Genomic DNA, 23,325 nt, shown 5'->3' with positions numbered 1-23,325 from the left:
ATATCCTTCCCTAGTTCTACATAAAATTAGGTTGTACATGTTCAAGAGGCGTGTCCTCATGTACTCTGGTGTTGATCAGCTGTTTACCCTTAGGTCCTATAGTCTCAAGTTCTTTAACGGACATAAAGGGAGTAGTGAGTTAAAACCCCTGATGTGCAATTCCTTGTTTTGCTGTTTCCTCATTTTGAACATTTTAGTCAACATTGAATGTCCTATGAAAAGGAGCAAATAATGTTGGGGGCCAATGAGACTACATTGCAATCTTTGGGGGGGAGAAATTATTCTTAGTCTATGTTTTAAACCAGCTGTTTATTAAGCATGCATGAACCACAATTAAACAAATGTGGCCTTTTTGAGACCACAGTCAAACTATAGGCTTTTATACATACATTTATTTTTGTTTACCTTTTAATCCTTTTAATTTAGTCCTTGAACAACTGCCCGTCCACTTTCCGGTGGTTTGAACTGCAGGCACATAGAATGGATCAAACAAAAACACAAGTCTAGGTGTGTAGTAAAGCAGCTCCAATCATAATGCCATCCTGGCATAATTAGATTTTTCACTTCAAGTACAAAGTACATGAATGTGCTTTTATAGTGTAAACCCTGCAGACAGACAGTCTGCTGATGAGCGTCACAGAGCCCACACATACACGTAATTGCAGTTCATAGAAAGCTTCCTTGAGGCCTTACTCCAACTGGGAGGAGAGATCATAACACACCCCCTTTTTTCCTCCCACTCCTTCTCCTCCCTTAGTGTGGATGTTGTATTAAGGCAAGTTTCAAAGTTAAGCTGTGGACTTGGACTATGCAGTATGCAGTAGAGGAAAGGATTAGTCTGAGCTGAGCCCGTGGATTGGGTTTATGGTTTCTCTCCTTAGCGTGGCTCAACCAGCGAGAAACTCATTCCCCTTTCCCTCTATTTATTCTAATTCCCCTTCTGTACTCTTTCTTTCATTATTTTTGTGATCATGACATTGTTGTCAGACGACCAGTCCATAAGGCCACAGCCTTGTCGGCTTCCAGAGACGGGGAAGCGGATAGGCAACGGTTTTCACCAGTACTCAACAGACTGCACGGCCTCCAAAGAGGACTTCATGGACAGTGGGGAGGGCACTGTTTTTGGGATTGTTGAGCCCCCTCGAAGGTCCAGGGGTCGGCTCATCCTCCACGGCCTGGTCATGTTTGGAAGGGAATTCTGTTACGCTGTTGAGGCAGCGTTTGTCACACCGGTTCTCCTCAGCGTGGGCCTTCCCCGCAGTCTCTACAGCCTAGTGTGGCTCATCAGCCCCATCCTGGGCTTTTTGTTGCAGCCTGTTATTGGCTCAGCCAGTGATTACTGTCGCTCTGCATGGGGACGGAGAAGGCCATATATTCTAACTTTGGGTATCATTATGCTCATAGGAATTACATTGTTCCTCAACGGAGATGCTGTTATTTCAGGTAAGCATTAGCATTAACTTCATATTGTCTGAAATGCTACGATTTTGCACACATGATACAGACCTTTTAAGGTGTATTAATGCAATATGACAATATCAACATGCAGAATTTGATCTTGAGTTTGATTAAGTTCCTGTCTCTGTGGGGGCGAGTCTGGTGCCAATGGCATGAGGAAAACATTTGGCTTGGCTAAAGACATTCCACACTCAAGTTTCAAGTTCAAAACACTAAATTCCGTTGCAGACTCTGTCACAAGATGAAAACATGTAAACAACAGCATGCCTGAATAAAGTCGAATATGTGACATTAAATGCATATGCACATTTCCCCCTTTGGGAAGTTAGTAGGAAATGAATTGCTTTTATATGATTTATTCGTCTGTGACAGTTGAATTAAAATAACTTGTGTGATGTCTGTACTTTGCTGAAGTACAAAAAATATCAAAGCAGTTCATTTGCATTATCTGTTGCTTATTTATCATCATCAAACCTTTATCTCAGACTCGTAGTCCAGAGTTTAAACAGCAGTATCTCCACAGTTCAGACTGGCACCACGTGGCACTTTGACATTTGTCAGGCTTATGATTCTAATGCTCTCACTGTCATAAATTCAACAGATGAGTCCATGTATCAAAAAGAACAGGAAACATTTTTGTTATGACACTTATGTTGAGATCCTTCACCTTTTAATGCCATTTACTACATGAACTGTCTGGCACAAACTGTGGACTGATATTTTGTCTTATCCTGCAGCTTTGGTTAGAGACAGGTCACTGAGGAGCACATGGGCCATAGTGGTGGTTATGTTTGGTGTGGTGATGTTTGACTTTGCTGCGGACTTCATTGATGGACCAATCAAGGCTTATCTATTTGATGTGTGCTCACACCAAGACAAAGAGAGAGGTCTGCACTACCATGCTCTGCTGACTGGTATGTAACACACAGCCTCCTACTTTGTATATTGTTCAAATGTCTCTATACTTGTTATTCATTTTGCATGTGTGGTAATGTATTCTAACTGGATCAATACTGTACATGTTGCTGCCTTATAGTCTCTGCAGTGTAATTGTGCATCTCTAATACGAGGTGGACAGTAGATGTGGAGGCTGTAATAGGTGGAAGAACTTGGCTTCACAGGTTGCCCTTTTTATTTTTTTACTGTCCTTTAGTTAACCAGGGATGTCCTACTGAGATTGTAAATGTTTTTTTAGGGGAAAGCTGGTCTCAGTGGGGAAACTATTGCATATTTTTTAGTGGTAGAGGAAACCGGATGCAGTCATGGCAAGAACATACAAAGTCCACACAGAAAGGCCCCACGTGGCCTGGGAGTCTAACCAGGAATTCTTGCTTATAATTACTAGAGACAGTTGAAGTTGCTTAAATTAATTGAACTAACATTTTATTAATCACACAGTTTTGGCAGTAAGTCAGTTCCGATAAGAGTCAACTATTTGTCGTGATTGATGTTAAATTTCTGCACGCTACCTTGTTTCTCTAACTCAAGTAGGTAAACAGCAAAAAACAAACTATTATTTGCTGATAATATTGATAACAAGGCAAGGACTTCATCATAATGAAATTTGTCATCATTTACCAAAACAATACTGATTCTTAGTTTCCAATTGTTGCTAAAAGTCTTGCCATCTCTATTATTCCTTCAAATGCAACAATATGAATAACACACACAAAACAGCACCTACAGGAGGCACTCTGTTTAGTTAAAAGATCAAAAGAGGCCAAAACACATTAGAACTATTTATGGCTTTTTTCAATTTAGTAGACGCTTATTAGTATTAAGTGGAATTATGAACATTATAAATCTGTTTTGGAATTCTAGATAAGGATTATTGCAGGAATAGGTACTGGTGGGAAAACAAGTGTTCAAAACCAGGTATTTGTTTATATATGTTTAAATACAGGTACCAAAAAACCAGACCAGCATGTTATAATGCCATTACAAAGAGGCTTGAGGGCCCTAAGATGTTGTGAGTGTGCCTCATGCAGCATCGTAGCTGGTGCGGCAGTAATCCAGCTCGCAGTGTGTCATGTGCTGCAGTCATGGGTCTGAGCTGAGACACAAGCTGACCACATGACTGCCTTCTGCTCTGTGAAGGCGGCAACTTTCACATTCATGCGCCTCTCTGTGCGAGCACCATAAATCCTCTGATCTTCTGGAGTAAATGTCATTGCAGTGAAGGGCGGTTATTGCTGCCTTGTGGTGGAAAAGGGGGAGTTAATTCATAGATTTTCTATCTCATTGATAAAATAATTCAGTTCGTGACAAAAAAGTTCATGTAGAATACAAAAACTTCACTAAAAATAATGTTTTTTCTCCTCATAATATTTTTTTTTATGTCAGCATTGTTCATTTTGTCTGGTTAGCCAGATTAAAGCACAAAGTGTGTTTATAGAATCAAGTTAAAGTGCTCAATAAAAGCAAGTTCATATTATGTCATAACAATTCTTCTGCATAATATGTACCAATGGCTAACAACCAGACTTGAATATCCAATAGGTTTCACATGGATTTTGTTATGAGTATTTTGTAAATGTAATTGATCCAAATATTTACAGTTACCGTTTTTTCCGCACTCAAAAAAACAACCTATTAGTAGATTAATTCTGGGCGTGCTTACTGACCACGAAGCAATTTTGTGTGGTACACATTTTATTTCGCTTAAAGGCGGTATGGGCGATTTTTCGCCGATTTGAGAACGCAGTCGGAAGTGCGCATGCGCACTCCCCCGTGCGGACCGAAACAACACACACGTGCGTTTGTTTATTAGCGCAACAGAGCGCATCACATCGCTCGTCTCCCGTAGATTTCTGTCCACTTCTGCGTCAGCTCGAACTGTCTTTCTTCGTCTTCATTTTGCCCCGTACACTGAGGGAACTATATTATGATAGATCCATGCGCTTAGGCACGCGGAAACGTGGGGTCGAGCCTGACGCGGCTGCAGGTGAGCGGTACGTGCGTTTTATGATTGATACGTGGCAGGACAAATGATTTATCCACGCCACGAGGAAATATGATAAAAAATTTGCTGAAAAAAATCGTCCATACCACCTTTAATGCGCCTTATAGTCCGGTGCGCCTTATATATGAAAAATGATCGAAAATAGACCATTCATTGACAGTGCACCTTATAATCCAGTGCGCCTTACAGTGCAGCGAATACAGTACTAAAAAGATACTCCTCTGTTGTGTGTCCAGGATTGGGCGGAGCTTGTGGCTACCTGGTGGGGGCCATGGACTGGGGCCACTCAGTATTGGGTCAGCTGCTGGGCACGGAGTACCAGGTCCTCTACTTCTTCTCCGCTCTGACATGGGGCATCTTCCTCACTGTTCACTTGTTCAGTATTCCTGAGCAGCCTCTAAATAAAGACAGGTGTGGCTCGGAGTCGTCGCCCCCCAGCGCCCTCCACCTGCTGGGTTCCCATAGTAACAGCAATGGTTACGGAGCACTGGTCAAGGACTCTATCATTGCCCCCAGTTCACCTACTGCAGACCTTAGACCCCGCTCCTTCTCGGCTTTGGGTGAGGCCAACTCTGTGACCTCCAGCGCTAAGCAGCCTAACAAGGAGGTAAATGGACTTCATAGAATATATACAAACATAACAAGGCTAACCACTTGACAACAGAAATATTTATATTGGTACATCAAGACATTTGAACTGTTCCACTGAACTCAAGCTTAACAGTTGTGACAAGCATGTGATGCATTATAGAGCAAATCACTGCTTTGTTCTCATTTGACTCACAGATTCTATGTTTGGACAGATCTACAGTTGTTAAAGCAGTTAAAGTAGCAATTTATGTAATATTGTAATTTAGAGAAAGTTTATGTATTTACAAACTGTAGTCCAAATCAGATCCTGACATTTCAAAACTGACTATGTCACAATTTAGAATAGGAACTTTAACAAAGTAAACGATTTGAGTGGATTTATTGGAAATGGGCTGGTAAGTAACTGGCAGACAAGTTATAAGCAGGCAGGCAGGAAAAAACATGCAGGTCCTGGGGAAAAGTAAAGTATGAATTGAAAATTCCCAAAACATCAAAATAACTAGAGGCTGTACTAGCTTGCTCAGCAACAAACAAACTGGCAACAAATTGCTGTGGGGCTCAACCTCTTGTACTTCTGTCGATTGCAATCACAAGGGGAGGGGGAGACAAGGGAGAAACGGGAGGCAAGACTGCAGAATGTGACAAACTAATTAAAAAAGGTGAGAACAGCTTTGCTGCTCTGCTTGCTGTGCTTCTATTATGTTTTTATGTGACACAAATCTGATTCATTATATGTAATGTATGTATGAAGGTTTTGAAGTCGATCCTTCACCAGCGCCCTAAGTAATACAAGGGGAAAGGGGTTTCTTTGGGATCTGCAGCAGCTGACAAGCGTGAACATATATAATGTGTGATACTTTTATGTGCAGGCTCAGAAGAAGATGACATTCAGGTCTTTGATGAAAGCTATAGTCAACATGCCCAGTCACTACCGCTTCCTGTGTGTCAGTCACCTGCTGGGATGGACAGCTTTTCTCTGCAATATGCTCTTCTTTACCGATTTCATGGGACAGGTGAATACATATAATCTATTTTACTTGCAAATGCATTAACATGTCAGTTATTTGCATGTGATCTTTTTAACATTTCTACATTTTGAAAAGGAAATATATTTATTCACTCACGTTGACCATACTCATTTTACAAGCAGGTATGAACTTCCTGTTCTAAACATTCAATAGATCTTTTATTCAGATGTCTTGACATAAGGATAAGAAGTGCAAGAAATATTATCTTTATTGCTGATAGAAAAATACATTACCGTAAGTTTCTATTTCAAGTTTATTTTATTTTGCAATTTACAGTTTAAAACTACAAACAGAGCTCAGAATGCATTGAGCACAGTGATATTTTATATTGCACACTAATAGCGCAGAGTCTAGACTAGGACAGCGTTAAGGAGGCAGACTGATATCTTAAAAGGGCTTCCATTTACAGCCGAAGTATCTGAAATGTGTCCAAAATAAAACCACCTGTTGAGGGAAAATGTGTGTGACTCATCTTGTGTAGAAGCTCATTTGAAACCACAGAAAATCAAGCTAGATCATCTGATACTTGTTTGTTTATAACAGGATTTATTTATCTTCTCTCCCCAGATTGTGTACAAAGGAAACCCATACGCAGAACATAATTCAACAGCTTACTTGACATATGAAAGAGGAGTGGAAGTGGGCTGTTGGGGATTGTGCATCAACGCGGTGTCTTCAGCCTTGTATTCCTGTACGTAACATTACGTCTGTAGAGAAATAACATATCAGCTGTCATAGCTTTCCCTTCTGTTGTCAGCATTAACTCCTCTGGGCAGACAATTGGATATAGAGCAGGGCAAATTACTGTTTCCTTTCTCATTAATTGCATTTTGAAGCTGTTTATTAACTGCCTTTGTGAAATAAAACCACTCCATTTGCAGTTTATATGTTGTAAACAGGAAGTCCGTTTGAGTCTTTATTCAAAAGTCAGAGGTCTAATGTTACATCTGCAACTGTAACGTGCTTTCTTTTTCTATTATTCATAATCCCTGTTTGTGATTAAATTGTTTTGGTTGTAAGATGATTGTTGTGTACTATGCAATATGCCTTAACGATATTGTAATAGGCTACGTGGATGGAACTATTTTGTTCTCTACTCCTGCCAGTAACACCATGAACACCCAAAAACTAGACTTAGACTTCCAAAATAACAATAATTTGTACATGTCCGATTGTTGTGTGCAGATGTTCAGCGTTTCCTCCTCCCGTACATTGGACTAAAGGGTTTATACTTCATGGGCTACTTTGTGTTCGGCCTTGGCACCAGCCTGATTGGTCTCTTCCCAAACATCATTGTGACTCTCATCCTCTGCAGTGTTTTTGGCGTCATGTCCAGCACTCTGTACACGATCCCCTTCAACCTAATAGCCGAGTACCAGCGGGAAGAGGAGGTACGAAAAAACACAGCACTTTCACTGCGAAGGAGGTCAAAGCCAGCGCAACACTCCAGAAGTCTGCATGACAGTGTTTAAAGTGCACCGGTTAGAAGGCAATAGTTAATCTAATTCAATTGGCCTAATTACATTAAGGAAATCTACTTAATATCAGAATTGGTTTACAAACATTTATTCAGTCGGTCAGGCAGAAATGTCAAATAATAATGTAAAAAAAACCTGCTTCTCTTTTTTATCAAATTAAATTAACATATTTCTTTCTTTTCAAATCGCAATTTCATATCCTCACAGTTAAGGCAATTACTGACCTTGTTTTCATAGTATTTGAAACAGATTATTCAATATTTAATTTATATGCGGTATAGGACTACCATAACATCTTAACAAACTTCATTAGAGACTGAAACATTTACCCTGCTGTGCTCAACCAAAAGAAGAAGAGAATGAAATGGGCTGAGTATTTAACCAAATAAATGGGGCGAGCACAGCATGTCCAAAGCATGTGTAAAGCAGATAAACAGAAAAGCCACAGAAATAAATAATCAATTCACACGCCTTAGCCTTTTGCTCTTCCTTGATATGGATTGAATGCTTTGACATACGGTATTCCTTGTGTGCATCATGTCTAATTGTGTGCCGTCTATGTGCAGGAGCAGATAAAGCTCAGGGGCAGCGGCGTCAGCCCCCGGGGGACAGGAGTGGACTGTGCGGCTCTCACTTGCATGGTTCAGCTGGCTCAGATCATCGTCGGGGCAGGACTCGGTGCTTTGGTCAACCTGGCGGGAAGTGTCATTGTGGTTGTCCTATCAGCCTCGACCACGTCCCTGCTGGGCTGCATCTTCATTGCACTTTTCATCAGATATGTGGAGTAACGGCCTGGATTTCAAATGTATATTTTAATAAAAAGATTCTTTATTATGAAATTTAACTTCCTAGTTTATCTTTTTTCAGAAGTGACGGCCTCTACTTTCAATTGAATAGTATCTTTCTGTGCCAAATTATAACAAAAAAGTCAAAGCTATAAAGATATTTATCCCGATACATTTTTGAGAAAAAGGGTCTTAAAATTTACCAAATGGGTAATTATTTTACTCTGGATAATATAATGTATGAAATTTCATGTTTATGCTCTAATAACTCCAAATGATCAAAATAGAAATATATAGAACACATTCTAGTAAAGTATTGCATGTTTCTTGCCAAACAATTGTCATGGTCTGAACATGCTGCAGCAGCATCTTCTGCACGGATCAGGTTCTTCCACTGCTCCTTCTCACCTCTACTATTCCACCTCGTTTGCTCGTCAATCAGTTTCCTGCAGGACGGTAAACAGCACGCTCCTTTATAGGAGTTCGCTTCTAAACAGCCGACCGGTCAATTTACAATAGATTAACGTTTTTTTTAAGTATCGATACTGTGACTCAATATCGATACTGAGAGTATCAATATATTGCCGTAATGCATTTTTTAACACAGCCCTACTGAGCGTTGAGGTGAGAAAAATTTAAATATGTATAATAACATGGATATGCAAGATTTGAACATCAAGTACATCGTTTGGATGTTTTTTTTTATGCTTCAAAATGCTGTGCAAAGATCTGATTATAAATACAAATATAAAAACCTTTGTTGTATTTTCAAATAAAGATATAAAGTAATATTCCAGAACTTTGTAGGTAATTTTACAGTAATTTTACATTTGTCTGAAAGCTTAATACATTTAAAAACGTGTTTTAAGCAGATTTTTTCACAAGCTTGAAATAATAATTTCATAATTAGTAACATTAATCAATAATATCTACTGTTGATAGGCAATTATATCATAATCAAAATAAAAACATAAAATGCATGAGGCAGCAAGAATTAAGAGACCACTGACTAATCATTAACAACATATAGCGCAAAATCAACGACTCTGGAATCAGTTTGGTTCTACATCCCATAAGCATTCAGTCAATCTTCATTTTGGGTAAATCTTATTCACAAAGTTTCGAGCTCAAACCGCAGATGAACTAATAGGCTACTCTAGATTTGATATTGCGAATTACTGAGGATTACCGCATTGTATTTCTTTCCACAGTTCGGTTGAGTTCTTTTAGAAGCAATATAAAACATGGGGCCAGTTGTCCTGACAAACATTTCAGACATTTCTGTCCATGCGGTGCAGTGTCCAGTGCAGCGCCCAGAGTCTGTGCTCTGTGCGCTGGAGAACAGAACTGAGAGCACAGCAGAGGCTTCACTGAGAAACACTAACACAGTGTCATCAGCAGCATGTGAACAACAGGTTAAACACAATTATAACACACATTTTCTGCAACAATGGCCCCATTTGAAACTTGGAGAGAACCTGCAATCATAATGAATGATTAAAGGTGCACAATGTAACTTTTGTGTGGAGAGTGGAGGCTGGACAGACTAACATAACTAACAAACGTATACATAGCTGCCCCATAATACAGTAATGTTTACAGTAAACTGTATTGTTATTATGGCACTGGAAAATAATTGCTTGTGCCAATATTATAAAAATAAAAATCTGTAGAACTTTGTTGTTGTTGGATAAAACAACAACATAAATACATCAAAAACAAGCTCACCAATTACGATGGCAAAAAATAAATGTTTGGATTCTGTCCCTGTTTGATTGAAATTAGAGTGTTATATAAGATAAGATAAGATAAGATATTCCTTTATTGTCCCACATGGGGAAATTTCATTGGCGCAACGCAGGTAGATACAGAGGTAGATACAGAAGAACAGATCACTTATAGGAAGTCTGAAAAACACTTTCAGTAGAAGATCTCCTATAAATAAATAAAAACTCCCATAGACAAATAAATAAATAAATACCATTGCATGTGATCCCGACAGTAATTGCACATGAATATGTGTCACGACAGCACATAGATTGCACATGAATTTCACAGTAATTGCACATACGACAGAATTGCACATCAGTATTAGGTTAGGTCAGTATTGCGCCGGGATAACGTGACGATCTCCGGGTAAGACGACTGTTCTCCGCAGTTTCATGAGTTCCTCCTTTGTGGAAACGCGGTACGGCACCGGCCGGGGGGCGGGGCCGGAGCCGGGGGACTCAGAGCCAAGACACGACGAAAACACTCAATCCAGCCGAATAAAGTCAAAACAAGTTAATTTAAAGCGATTCCAGTGCGTGTCCCGATCGTTCGTGAAGTTCCTCTTTCATATAAACGTGTGTATAAACGTGTACCGACGACACGCCGAACTTTAGCGCGGCCGGAGGGCGCGGGGGGGGGCTGGTGGGCTCGCTCGGAGCTAGCTCACGTCACAACAACACAACGAACGCAACGAAAAACGCTCAAATCCAGCCGAAAAAAGTCAAAAACAGTTGAATTAAAAAACTATTCCAGCGCGTGTCCCTATCGTACAGTAAAATAGAAAAAATATACTAACTATATTTACAAAATATAGGAGATAAAGCACAATAAGTGTGAGAAAGAAGAGAGAGCGTTTACACCGGGCTGCCAGCTGTACCAGCGCCTTATGACGTACGTATTATATGTGATTAATAAAGAAGCTCAATGTATTCAGAAAAAAAAAATCATCTCGAAATAACGAGATAATCATCTCGAAATAATGAGATAATAATACAAGTAGAAATATCTTGTTATTTAGAGATAATCAAATAAATAAAAATAAAATAAAAAAATTATCTCGTAATAACGAGATAATTTGTGAAATTATGAGATTTATTTTTTGTAATTATGAGATTGTTTTTCCATCATCTCCCTGCTGCACCGCTCATTGTCCCTTCCTTGGATGTTCACTGGTGAGGGGGCAGTGGAGTGGTGTCTGCGGAAATCCACCACCATCTCCTTGGTCTTTCCCGCGTTGATGAGGAGGTGGTTCTGCTGACACCAGTCCACAAAGTCCTGCTCCAGTCCCCTGTACTCCGCGTCATCGTCGTCCGTGATGAGTCCGATAGCTGTCCGTGTCGTGTCTGAGGTCTGCAGTGTAGAGGGTGAAGAGAAAGGGCACGAGGGTACCCTGGGGCTCCCCTAAACTGCAGGTCCCTCACACTGCAGGTCCCCCACACTGCTGGTCCGAGTGTCAGACACACAGTCCCGTGCTCTCACAAACTGGGGTCGGTCTGTGAGGTAGTCCAGGATCCACTCTGCCAGGTTGTACTCCACACCAGCCGTCTCCAGCTTGTCCCTCAGGAGCAGTGGCTGGATGGTGTTGAAGGCGCTGGAGAGATCCTCACAGCTTTGCCAGGCTTCTCCAGGTGAGAGAGAGAGCGGTGCAGCAGGAAGATGATGGGGGGGAAAAAAATCTCATTGTTTCGAAAATTATCTCAAAATAACAAGCTAATTATCTCAAAATAACGAGATACGAGATACAAGATTTTTGTTTTCTGAATACAATGAGCTTCCGTAGATTAAAAACATTCTCCAATAATTTATTTTCAGATCAAATACAAAATGGCTTCTGTATCTTAAACAGAACACTTAAAAGAAAATAGTGCACACTTGAAATTAAAGCTGAAGAATTCCTATAGAATGTACACAAATCAAGAGATATCTATAAAGCCCCATCCACACATAGTTTCCAGTATATTGTTATGTGCCAAACACTCTCTGACCCCCATTCACACATGTGTCAGTTCCAGAACATTGGCGGGTTTGGTTTATCCACATTTATTGGTGTCTCCCTAGATTCTTATATAGCTATTGCTGCATCATTTAGATTATTATTATTATTATTTTGATTACAGTGTATATATATATATATATATGTAGCACTTTCCCACCTTAAAGGCAAATGCTTAGGCAATGTGGATGAAGTGTCAAGGACACAATGACCGCCACCTCTGTGGCCCCTGGTGTTCCAGCAGTCTCCCATCCAAGTACTAAGCAGGTCCTGCACTGTTGAGTTTCCGAGAGCGGGCGCTGGCAAGCAGGCATGGCAGCTTACTTTTATCCTACATGTGTAAACTTTGCCTATATGAGGTTTTTTATGTTCTTTTTTTGTTTTTACTTTATAAGGCCACATTGCCTTATAAAGACCCAGAGTAAACTATAAAAAATGAAATTTGGACAACTTGAGCTAAATTTATTTGACCCTAGTATATATCAATAATTCATGCCTTTTGTTCAGGCGCTTTAACTGAACATGCAAGACTAAAAAACATTATGGCATTTCGATGCTTTGTGAATGCAGTGAAGAAAAACAGCAGCACAATACAGATGTCAGTGATGTTGTTAAACCACCGTTGAATTAATCACAAAACCACAGCTCAGTTTAGTCTGGATCATTTCACTGGATTGGCCATAATCGAACAGGAATGGATGTATTTAAAATATTGTAGGTTTAACTGTTGGCTCTTGCTGCTAAATTGCTAAGGCAGATGCACTGCAATGTTTGAAAACATTATATTCTGAGAAATGTGACACCCTGCACACTTGAGCAACACATAGTCAACACGCTTTGAGGTGTGTTTAGCGCAAGTATTGGGACAGTGCCTTTGTCTCTATTTTCAATATCACATCACATTTTGAAGACATAGGAAGAGGAATTCAATTTTAGAACTCAGCATTACTTCCTACACTTTTAGTAAAGGCAAAACTACAATAAGTATTTACCACAGGTGCTATCCTACCAAACTAAGTAATTATTAGAAAAACAGGAGAACCGTCATATAGGCTTTAGTGTAACCATGGAAACTAAGCTGTAACCAAAGAAATGAGCAGTAATAATTGCATTTTATTTGCAATCTAGCAAATTGTGAAATCAAAATTTAGGGACTGTTGAGGTAAATCTGCATAATGTAAATCGGGCTGAAGATACAATTTTGGTCTTGATCTGAAGCCAAATAACCGGAGAGGTTTTCTCAATACATGGGACAAAATAATTTTAATAAAAAGGGAAAGAATAGAACAATATGTAGAGGAAAGGATCCCAGGAATATATATAAATGTAGTTCAGAGCAGAAAGCTCAAACACGTCCAAACTCCACCCTGGAGCTGCTGTTAGGGGCTGTTCTGGGGCAGGTTCCGTCCATCATTGTATATGACAGCCCCGGGCGGGTAGAAGATCACTGCAGGCTCCTGAGAGACGCTGATGGGCAGTTGTACCTGCTCCACTGGCTTTGTGCTCGCAATGAGGAATCTGATGTTGGTCACATTTGGAGAGGTCATTCGCCAGAAGAGTTTCCTCAACGCCTTTCTAAACTCCCTCCTCATCAGGCAGTACAGGATAGGGTTGAGGCAGCTGTTGGAGTGCGCCAGACACACGGACAAGGGGAAAACGTAAACTTGTGTTGTATAATACTCATAACTAAAGTGCACCACGTTGAGTTTGATGAGAATGCCCCACACTGTTAAGGCCTGGTTTGGCAGCCAGCACAGGAAAAACGACAGAACAACTATTTTTACCGACTTGGTGACTTTGGCGCGTCTATTTGCGCTTGAGTTGTTGATGTTTTGGGGCGTGATAAAACGCAAAATAAGGAGATAGCAGGCAGAAATCACGCACAGTGGAAAAACAAATCCCAGCAGCACTTTTTGTGAGTGATACAAACCCAACCAGAACTGTGCCGTGTTGTTGTTTTTGTCGGGGAACTTGACCAGACACAAGTCTTCGTTGGAGACGGTGACCGTGGTGGAGAATACGGCGTGAGGCAGCGCAGCGGATACAGCCGCAAGCCAGATACAGAGCGTGATGGAAAGCGCAGACGGGCACTGCGCGCGTCGTCTCCTGCCCTGGAGTGCAGAAGAAAGAGAGCAGTACCGCGCCACGCTCATTGCTGTGAGGAAAAAGACGCTGGCGTACATGTTCATTACTGTCACATATGACACAACTTTGCACATGACCTTTCCAAAGAGCCACGTAAAATCCAGCGCATTTTCCACCGCCCAGAATCGAAGCGTGAGCACGAACTGGAACTCTGTCAGCGCCAAACTAGTAACAAACAGGTTTATAGACGACTTCTTCCAAACCTGTTTGGTCTTCATTAGGTACAGCACCAGTAAGTTCCCAACAAGCCCCAATGCGCATACCAAAGAGTACACGACGGAGATAATGATTTTCAACACAGCCGCTGCGTCCCTGTCCAAGTCCACCTGGCTCGGATCCGGCAGCTGGAAGTATTCCAACAATGACAATTGTTGTCATTGTTGGAATAACAAAGAAGTGTAAATCAAGCTCATGGATCCTTCCGAAGTGTCCGCACAGTCCTCAGACATCTTTGCTCAACTAATATCCAACGTGCATGCGATGGTTCAGATAGAAACTTTCCGTAACGAGAGGGGAAAGGCGTTTTTGCTTCAAGGCTTGAATGGCAACTTTGAGCCTTTTTCAAAAGCCCTTTTTTAAAATATGTTTTTAAATCGTCTGTGCGCCTCTGCGCGCCATCCTCCGCGCAGCTGTGACGCATCCGGCGCTGTCCCCGGTGCTGATTTTAAGCCACGTGAAGAAATTGAGGCTTCACGTGCAGGAACACACAAAGATCTCGTTGGGAGGTGTAGATTGTTATGGACGAATTGTGGGGAATATTTAATCCGTATGCTCATATTTTTGAAAGTATGAGAATATGGGTAGAGACTCTGACACTTACTTAAAGTTTTCCAGAGTCCAGATGACTACAACTGAATCTTTTTCTAAAGTGAAGAAGAAAAATTGTATTTGCGTAAAAATATGGAAAGTGGTTGCGCGCAATACAATTAAGTTTAGGCTTTAAAACTTACTTAGATGCCCTGTGTATATCTGTTAAGAACACAACTATTAATTTAATGCTATTAACTATGTTCAAATCATGGAATGCAAAAATGTATCGTATGCCAATCACAAAAATATACCATTATATAATATTTGTCTATTGTATTTACATTAGATATTGTAGACTAGAGGGAATTCAATTCAGTGAAGAAAATAAGTATACAAAAGCCCCTGTATTAAAATGAATCAAACACAGAGCACTGTGACAAACAGGCCCAAGAACAAAAAGGATAAGGATATGAAACAATTAGCGGTGATCTACATTGTGTTGTACATATCTAAATATAGGCTATGGTACATTGGCAGAACTGCAGGCACTATACAGAAATGCAGAGATGTGCTGCTGTTTTTCTTCTGTCAAGACTACATGAAATCAATGCTAGACACAAGAGCCTGTTCATACAAAAGAGATAATGTTTTGAATTGAGCTCAGTTAAATCTGTTTAAGAAAAAATATTGTTTATAGGGTTGAGGCACAATGGAGTGTTTAGTGTGTATAATGAATAAAAGCACCTCAAAGTATAAAAACAAGATTGTTGAACCCGACTCTTACAACATAGGTGCAGGAATAGAGGTAATCGACATATAGTAAACTTGTAAGGCTGACTTTGAAAGTGCAGTGGTGTAATTAGGAGAAAAGGGGACTCGAATTTTTAAAATGTTATATGATTGTTGACCTTGGAAGAGGACAGCACACACAGAGAGACGGAGGTATGGAATTGGAGTGGAATAAACAGAACAAACACAGTGAAACAACAAGACTAGAGAGAATAGACAAATTACAATAGGTAGGCATTCAACAAAAGACAAAACAAAAAAAAAGAGAACAATTATGGTACTCAAAACCCAAAGAAAACGTCCCAGTCTAGTTTAGTCCGAATGTAATATTTTGTCCAGTATAATGTTGTCTTTGATTGTCGGTGGATTTTGTGACTTTTTTGCTGCCGCCAGGAGGATGCTGCCAGTTGTGTCCATGACAGGAGTCCTCAGGCCCACATACACTGTCCTGCAATCCAGTGGGATGGTGAAGCCATAAATTGTCTGTAAGACTTCATTGATCTCAGTCCAATACTTGTGAGCAACAGGACAGTCCCAAAGCAAGTGATAGTGGTTTGCCTCCTGGCTGCAACAGTCTCTCCAACAGTTAGAATTTCTCTGTGAGTAAAAGGCACTACAACATGGTGTTTAAAACAAAACTTGACACATTTTTCCAACAGAATTCTCTCCAAACATGTGATTTTGTGGATCTCCACTGAGATGTAAATATATTTCCCATTCGTCTTCAGCCAGAGCAAAGTGGCCCTCTCGTTCCCATCCATCCTTAATGTAATTAGCAGAGTGGCTGCCCAAATTGTTAATTTGTATAATTTAGATAGTATTCCTCTTGAAAGTTCTGATTTATAAGATTTAATAAATATTTCAGTCAAAGGGCTACTGTGGTCATTACTCGTTATTTGCATTTACTTATAAGTCCTGCTTCTCCAAAATCAAAGGATTTCTTCAAAATATCAAAGCTTTTCGAATGATTCTGCTTAAAACCTTCATAGCGTTTGTTGTCCAGAATTACATTCTTACACCACTCTCAATATTTTTCCATTGAGCTTCATATTCTGGGACACACCAGCAAACTTTCAGGGAGGGCCCTTTAGAGCATGAGCTCATTTTAAAGAGCACCGTGTAAATCGATACATTGAAAACATTTACACAATCAGATACAACTAATTATACAATACATAAAAAAAACATCAACACAATTGTCGCTGTCTGCGGACAACTCGCTCCAGTCTGAGTGTCAGACAATCTAATAAACATTGAGACAGACAATCTAATAAACATTTACAACCATGTTCGGTAGCCCACACAGTCTACATTTAGGAGCGAGAACAAATAATTGTAACGTTTTCCATAGTTCCTTCTAAATAGACGCAAAGTGCATGAGAGGGCCAACCAACTTTTGAATACAAAACACAATTATAGAGTGGTGTGTTGGCCGGTGCTCCATGTGCACCTGGCTGCTGCGGTGGGAATTCAAATCCCAGCTCTGACAATTTGCTGCATGCCCTTGTAGGGGACCCATATGTCCCAAAAAGACCTTTGAAAGACAATACCTTACCTTTTCACTGTTCAACACACTGTTGCAGAAAGCAAAGCATAATGTTGGATGTAAAGGAATGTTCCCATCCCCCATGGACCAGCAACACTGTCTTCACCAGAGCTCAACACCTCTGATAAGGAACAGGATGGAAAGTTTCTCAGATTAAGTCCTTTATGACTATATTTCATATCTAAACTGACTTAATGATTACTATGTGATCTAAACTTGTAACTAAATTATGTTTTAGTTTATTTTGCCATAAGAACTGTGTTTGAAGTGTGTTCATGTCGTACTTAATGTACTTCCTCATTACCTGCTAATGATGTGTGTTCATTGACGATGTTGCAGTATTTTGTCATGTCATTTTTGCTGGGTTAAGTTAAATTTGTCCAAACTGAGAATAAGTTTGACCAAGAGTTAGTCACTCCCGCTAGGCCACTCCTCCCAGGTCAGATCAAAGACCAGACCAAGCCTGCGCTTCTCTCTCTTCCCTTCGATCTGAACTTCTGCCAGGACACACCGGGTCGTGGACCCCGGAGGCCCCTCGCCCACCAGGGAGACTCCATCGTCTTCAAAACTCAGCTTTCAGCAATGGCTAAAGCAAACATCTTCATCAAAGAATGTACAAGTCAACGGACCTTTGACTCATCAAACTCTTTGAACGCTAAACCTGCTCAAAGATCAGCGCCACAGACAGCTCTAAGGACCCAAAGAGCTCTGAGGACCTAAAGAGCTCTGAGGACGCAAAGACGTGAGGAGGCATTGCTCCACATCTCAGCCTTCCTTGGACACGTGAGACCTGAGTGGCTGATATTTGCAGAGTGGCATTAAAGGCATTAAAGGAATTATTCTACTAGAATTATTCAAAACTTGTGAGGAGGAAAAGTGTGAGGAGGAAACGAGTAAGAATACCCTACACCAGGGGTGTCAAACATCCGGCCCAAACGTTGTAATCCGGCCCGCCGAACATTTTGAATTAATATTTAAAAAACAGCAAACAAACCGTTGTTAGCGCTAAAACTACACGTCCCACAATGCCGCTGGTGGCCGCCCCTCCCCCGCGCGGCTCTTCACTGCCATGTACTGCGAAGAAGTGCTGAGAGAAGGAAGACGCGCGTTTGCGCACTTTACAGCACTTACGCACCTCAGAGCAGAGGTCTTAGCGAGGACAGAGACGTGTGGCTTTATGAAACACGTGGAAGAAAGAAAGAAGACTGTTTTGTGGATTTTAGAGTTGTGCTAAAAGTGGAGCTAACAACAAGAAAACTAACTTCTGTGATGATGCTCTGTGAGGAAAACATCCTCTACAAACCTGGACAGATCAGGAGCCACAGGTAAAAACACAGGTCAGAATGTAAGAAAGTATGAATATGACTGCGTCCACACTAATGTGACTGTGACACAAACACAATGACCTCATTTGAGTCACTACATGAATCATTTGTCACTAAGATCAACTTAAACTATGAAAATAGCTTGTATTGAGTTTGAGCAGAAACATGTCTGTGATATGAACATTTCACATCAGAAATGAGCAGTTTTTCACCTGCTGCACATTTGTGCAACAGTCTCCACAACTAAATTAGTTGTCAGTGACTGACCATGGCCAATCCAGTTACATGTCTACCCGGAGACATTTTGAGTTATTCACAGATTCTGAAAGTGTGAATTCAAAGCTTTCCAATGATGTCTCACTCATGTAGATCTGATAATATTTGAGTAAGTTGTGGTCATTTGAATGTATACAACTCTCAAACCCATTCACTGAGAAAACGGCTTCCAAAGTTTCTCACCTGAGTGAGCCCAGAGTCACAGGGGGGCTCATTTGCATCTCATTGAGATAAGCCCTCCCCCCTGTCACACTGACACCACCTTCCCCTACAGCTGTCACTCAAGACTCAAGAGGAGTGTTGTTATTGATGGTAACTGGACTTGAATCAGAATTAGAAGTTACTATATTAAAATGGAAATACTTGGATTACAAAAGGCCCTGAATAGAATCAAAGAATCAGAATGAGAATAGGGTTCATTGCATTTGTCGGTAAACATAATTCACAGGTGATTCAGTGCACCAACAATGGTGCACTGAATGATTCAACACAAACAACAAAAGATAAGATAAGATAGCCTTTAATGTTACAACGCAGTAGATACAGGGGGAAAGGACAGATAATTTATAGGAAGTTTAAAAAACACCCTCAATAGAAGAACTCTTATAAACAGATGCCAGGGCCAGGTATACGAACTGCAACATATGAGATAATAGACATCATAGGTACACCATCAGAGTCCAATTACGTCCGCAGCCTCTTTTGCACATTCGTCTTCTGTGCTGTGACTCTCGGCGCTGGGCATGTGATGTCTTTTGCCTCGTCAGCACAGAAAGGCCTGATTTTTTCATGCAGGTAGGTCTGCCTGTCAATGTTCAATCCAGGTCGGACCAGGACATGGAGATTGTCAACCGGAGGCAGAACAGCTGTAGTGCGTAGTAGCTGAAATTCCACTGGTTCTGCGCCACAGTGACTTCTCGCAAGCACCACACCTGGTCTCTTGGTATCAAAGCTGTAAGCAAATAACAGAACATTTACGAAATGGCTAACTATTTCACATGAAACACTCATTAACTATTTTTTTTTGTTTGAATATAAATACCTGAAGTGCTGATAGCTCTTGATCTTTGGAAGCCGTCTGAAGAAGGGACTCAGATGCTTCTGCCAGTCGAAGTTCTTGACGAACACCGCCGTTCCAACAAGCTGTGGGATATTGAGGTGACTCTCAGGAGAGCTGTTTTCCACTACCTGATGACAAGGGCGACAATGTAAAAAAAAATTAGAACAGAAGAAAAATATCTGCACTGAAGTTTTGCCAGGCTAATGTTTACACATTACAGTAGTCAAATAACATAAACTAACCTCAGCGATGTCTTCCAAAGTGTCAACCCTGGTCTTCATGTATGCTTGCTTGATAAGTCCAAAGCCACAATCAGGGGAGAATTTCGTGTGGCCAGCAATGAGGAAGTGGATGTCCATTGTGTGGTGAAGCTTGTGTCCAACACGCCAGGCAGCATACCACAACATGAAATTGTTTTTGTTTTGGCCACTGCAGTTGTCACAATGAAGATCCACGTATTTTTCTCCAACCCTGAAGTTGTTGAAGAAATGATGCATGTAGCTTATGACTTCATTGCTTCCCTTACTTGACGACATGCCTGCATGCAATGCATCCTGATGTCTTTGCTTGCTGGCGGTGAGGGTCCGAAAGACAGCACATTAGATTCTGTTGTCAGTCTGCAGGCAGCAATCAAAGTGTTGTAAAAAGTCCTCTCACTTTGCACAAGGGCAAGATGATGCACTTGCTTCTGGACAACTTCAGATTTTCTTTCATCTGGGACATTTGCACTTCGTATCAGCTGCTCGTTGTTGCTCTGACACTGCCAACAGAGATCTGTGCGTGGCCTGCAGCTTCTGATGTGTGGGAGAAGCTGTTTCCACAGTGATCTGAAGCTTGATTTACAAACTGCAGGCTCACCTAAAAAACAGATGTTGCTTATAGTTAATTATACTCTAATCATTAAAACATGAAAATCACCAAAATAATGTTTTACACTTACCAAGCTCCTTAGCAGACTTCACGTAGAGACGCCAAACTGAGGCCTTAGTCACATGGGTTGGGAGCAACTTCACATGCCAGTCCTTATGACCAGGATGTCGACCAGGTAGCATTATGGAATGGACTTCTGCAAAGTTTTTGATAAACTCTACAACGGTAGATGACTTCATGGCTGATGAACCTGCGTGAACGTGGCTGTGGCTGTGCACGCTTCTTCCTCAACCGTGGTGTTGCTCCATTTTCATCATAGTGTTTAATTATGTCAGTCAGGGTGTCTTTGCCAATTCTGAAAAGGGGGAAAAAAAGGATTAGGGTTGACAGTAATATGGGAATAACACGCTTCACGTGGCTAGCTAGCTTGTGATATCATGGCTCACCAGGTTTAGACCAAAACAGGCACTCACAACACAAACACGACCACAACAGCACACCAAAACATAACTTTCAAGCGTGTTTGTGATGCCATTTATTCTGCATTATTCACATTCTGACGTTTACGTCGTATTTAAGACTTAAAATGCGGAGGAGCGGGACACGGCCGGGGCTAGCGGCGCTACATGGCTAGCTAGCTTGTGATGGCTCAACAAAACAGGCACTCACAACACAAACACGACCACAAAAGCACACTAAAACAGGCGTATTTAATATTAATCATTACTTACGCCATGAGGAACAGGAAAGTACTTCTGCAGACTTCCGTGCCTCCTATGAAAAAGCTTGTCCGGGCAAACTTGCGCTTCTTCTTGGGCTTTTTCGTGGACGTCGTCAGCTCAGAAGTTACGACAGAAGAAACTCACTCCAGACATGAGTTCTGGAGTGAGTTTCCCGCTACACGATTTGCTTGAGAGTAGAGAATTTTCTTTTCTTCTTGAGTAACATTTGCAGTCAAAGTTACGGAGCATAGCAGAAGGATCCATTTTTCAACTGATGTTACACAGCGCGTGTTGCTCCCTGTGTTGCTGCTTATCAAGTAGCCATGCGGCTGGCGGCTCAGCCCATTGGCTGACTACAATAGCGCAGCTGTTCATATGGAAATGCGGTCACACCCCTCTGCACGTCCAGAGAGCGCCCGAAAACACCACATTTTAAACAGCTTTATTTATGCTTTTAATGCTGCAAATACTGTTATCTGATACATCGAATGGCTGGTCCATATCTTCAACTTTCACATAATGCAAAAAAACGAAAATCACAAATTTGGGGAAAAAAAAGTAAAATGCTGTTTTTCTCAGTTTCACCGAGGCCGACATGGTCCGACAATTGCCGTGGCGAGTCACCTATTACCAGGCTGTAAGAAAGCTATTTGTTTCTTATATTTTTTATTGTTTTATTTTGTACATAATATTTGGCCCACGATTTGAGAAAAGAGTTTGGTTTGATGGAACACTGTGGCTCATAACTTAACCTCCTTAAACGCTCCACGTGTGTTTGTATTTAGTGGTGTGTCAGTTCAGGTGTACAGAGAACTACAAAGAACTACAGATTACTACACAGACGTGGAAATGTTAGTTAGTACATTCAAAAGGTTTTTTAAATCTTGAGAAGTTTATTTTGTTATAAAGTCAAATACAATATTTTTCAGTTCCAAATACCTATTTAACAATATTTAACAATAGACTAAATGTTTATCTCTGTAGATCAACTCTGAAGTTGTAATGCACATAAACTGAAGCACAGTGTTGGTGAAATTACACTTGTTTTTCTTAATACATTTCAGTTTATGAGAACAAACGTGTTTGTAATTTCTTTTAATTGATCCAGTAATTGCTTCAAAAACAGCGTAGGCTATATAAAGCTATTTATTTCTTATATTTTTTTTATTGTTTTATGTTTTACGTTATGTTCGGCCCGCGACCAAGCCTAAGTGTCGAAATTCGGCCCGAAATTTTTTCTGACAAATAATTTGAAAACCAACTGACGGATTGTAAAGACCAATAAAGGACAGTTTGTGCAGGCATACCACATGATCCGCCTCTGAGAAATCAACCATTCCAGGGCTATTTGAAATGTCTTTGTAACCACAGATTTGGCTGTAACTGTAACTATGACCTGACTGAAACGCAGACTGTTGCAACAGGAGAATGTTATGCCAGATGAGAAACAACTGCAATTTTTCAGTTTTGTGATACAAATTACATTTCAGTGTGTGTGTGTGTGTGTCAAATATATTTTAGCTGGTAATCAAACTCTTTTGTCAAATTGGATCAGCATTTTCTTACATTTCTCAATCTGTTTTCTGCATAAAGTATTTGACCTCCATTTGTTTGGATTTTAACCCTCTCTTTCAAATTGTTTTAGATTCTGTGGTACATGTTAAGAGGAAACACTGAACTGTGGCTGGATTAAATCTGCATCTGCACAGACCCAGCTCTTATGGAAAACAACTTATTGATGTTTTAATGTTTTTGATAGGGTTAAAAGAGCCAAATC

General features: G+C 40.6%; 2 protein-coding genes across 2 annotated transcripts; one reads left to right on the top strand and one right to left on the bottom strand.

Annotated features, from left to right (window-relative positions):
- The first annotated feature begins 806 nt into the window (after positions 1-806).
- slc45a2 (solute carrier family 45 member 2) lies at positions 807-8,356 on the top strand. Its single transcript, XM_072454741.1, has 7 exons — positions 807-1,443; positions 2,196-2,372; positions 4,657-5,027; positions 5,881-6,024; positions 6,607-6,730; positions 7,225-7,430; positions 8,084-8,356. The coding sequence occupies exons 1-7, from the start codon at positions 972-974 to the stop codon at positions 8,303-8,305; spliced, it is 1,716 nt and encodes a 571-aa protein (XP_072310842.1). The 5' UTR covers positions 807-971; the 3' UTR covers positions 8,306-8,356.
- A 5,088-nt stretch (positions 8,357-13,444) lies between these two features.
- Positions 13,445-18,049, bottom strand: rxfp3 (relaxin family peptide receptor 3). The gene is made up of 2 exons (XM_072453500.1): positions 17,957-18,049; positions 13,445-14,554 (listed from the first exon to the last, which is right to left on the bottom strand). Exons 1-2 carry the CDS (start codon positions 18,047-18,049, stop codon positions 13,445-13,447), a joined length of 1,203 nt encoding a protein of 400 aa, XP_072309601.1.
- Positions 18,050-23,325: the final 5,276 nt, after the last annotated feature.

This window comes from Eucyclogobius newberryi, unplaced genomic scaffold (assembly GCF_026437365.1).
Source record: "Eucyclogobius newberryi isolate DKJ021-1_F unplaced genomic scaffold, fEucNew1.0.hap1 SCAF_2, whole genome shotgun sequence".
NCBI classification, from domain to species: Eukaryota; Metazoa; Chordata; class Actinopteri; order Gobiiformes; family Gobiidae; genus Eucyclogobius; species Eucyclogobius newberryi.
The sequence above is the reverse complement of the archived record's forward strand: the minus strand, read 5'-3'. Positions and strand labels throughout refer to the sequence as shown.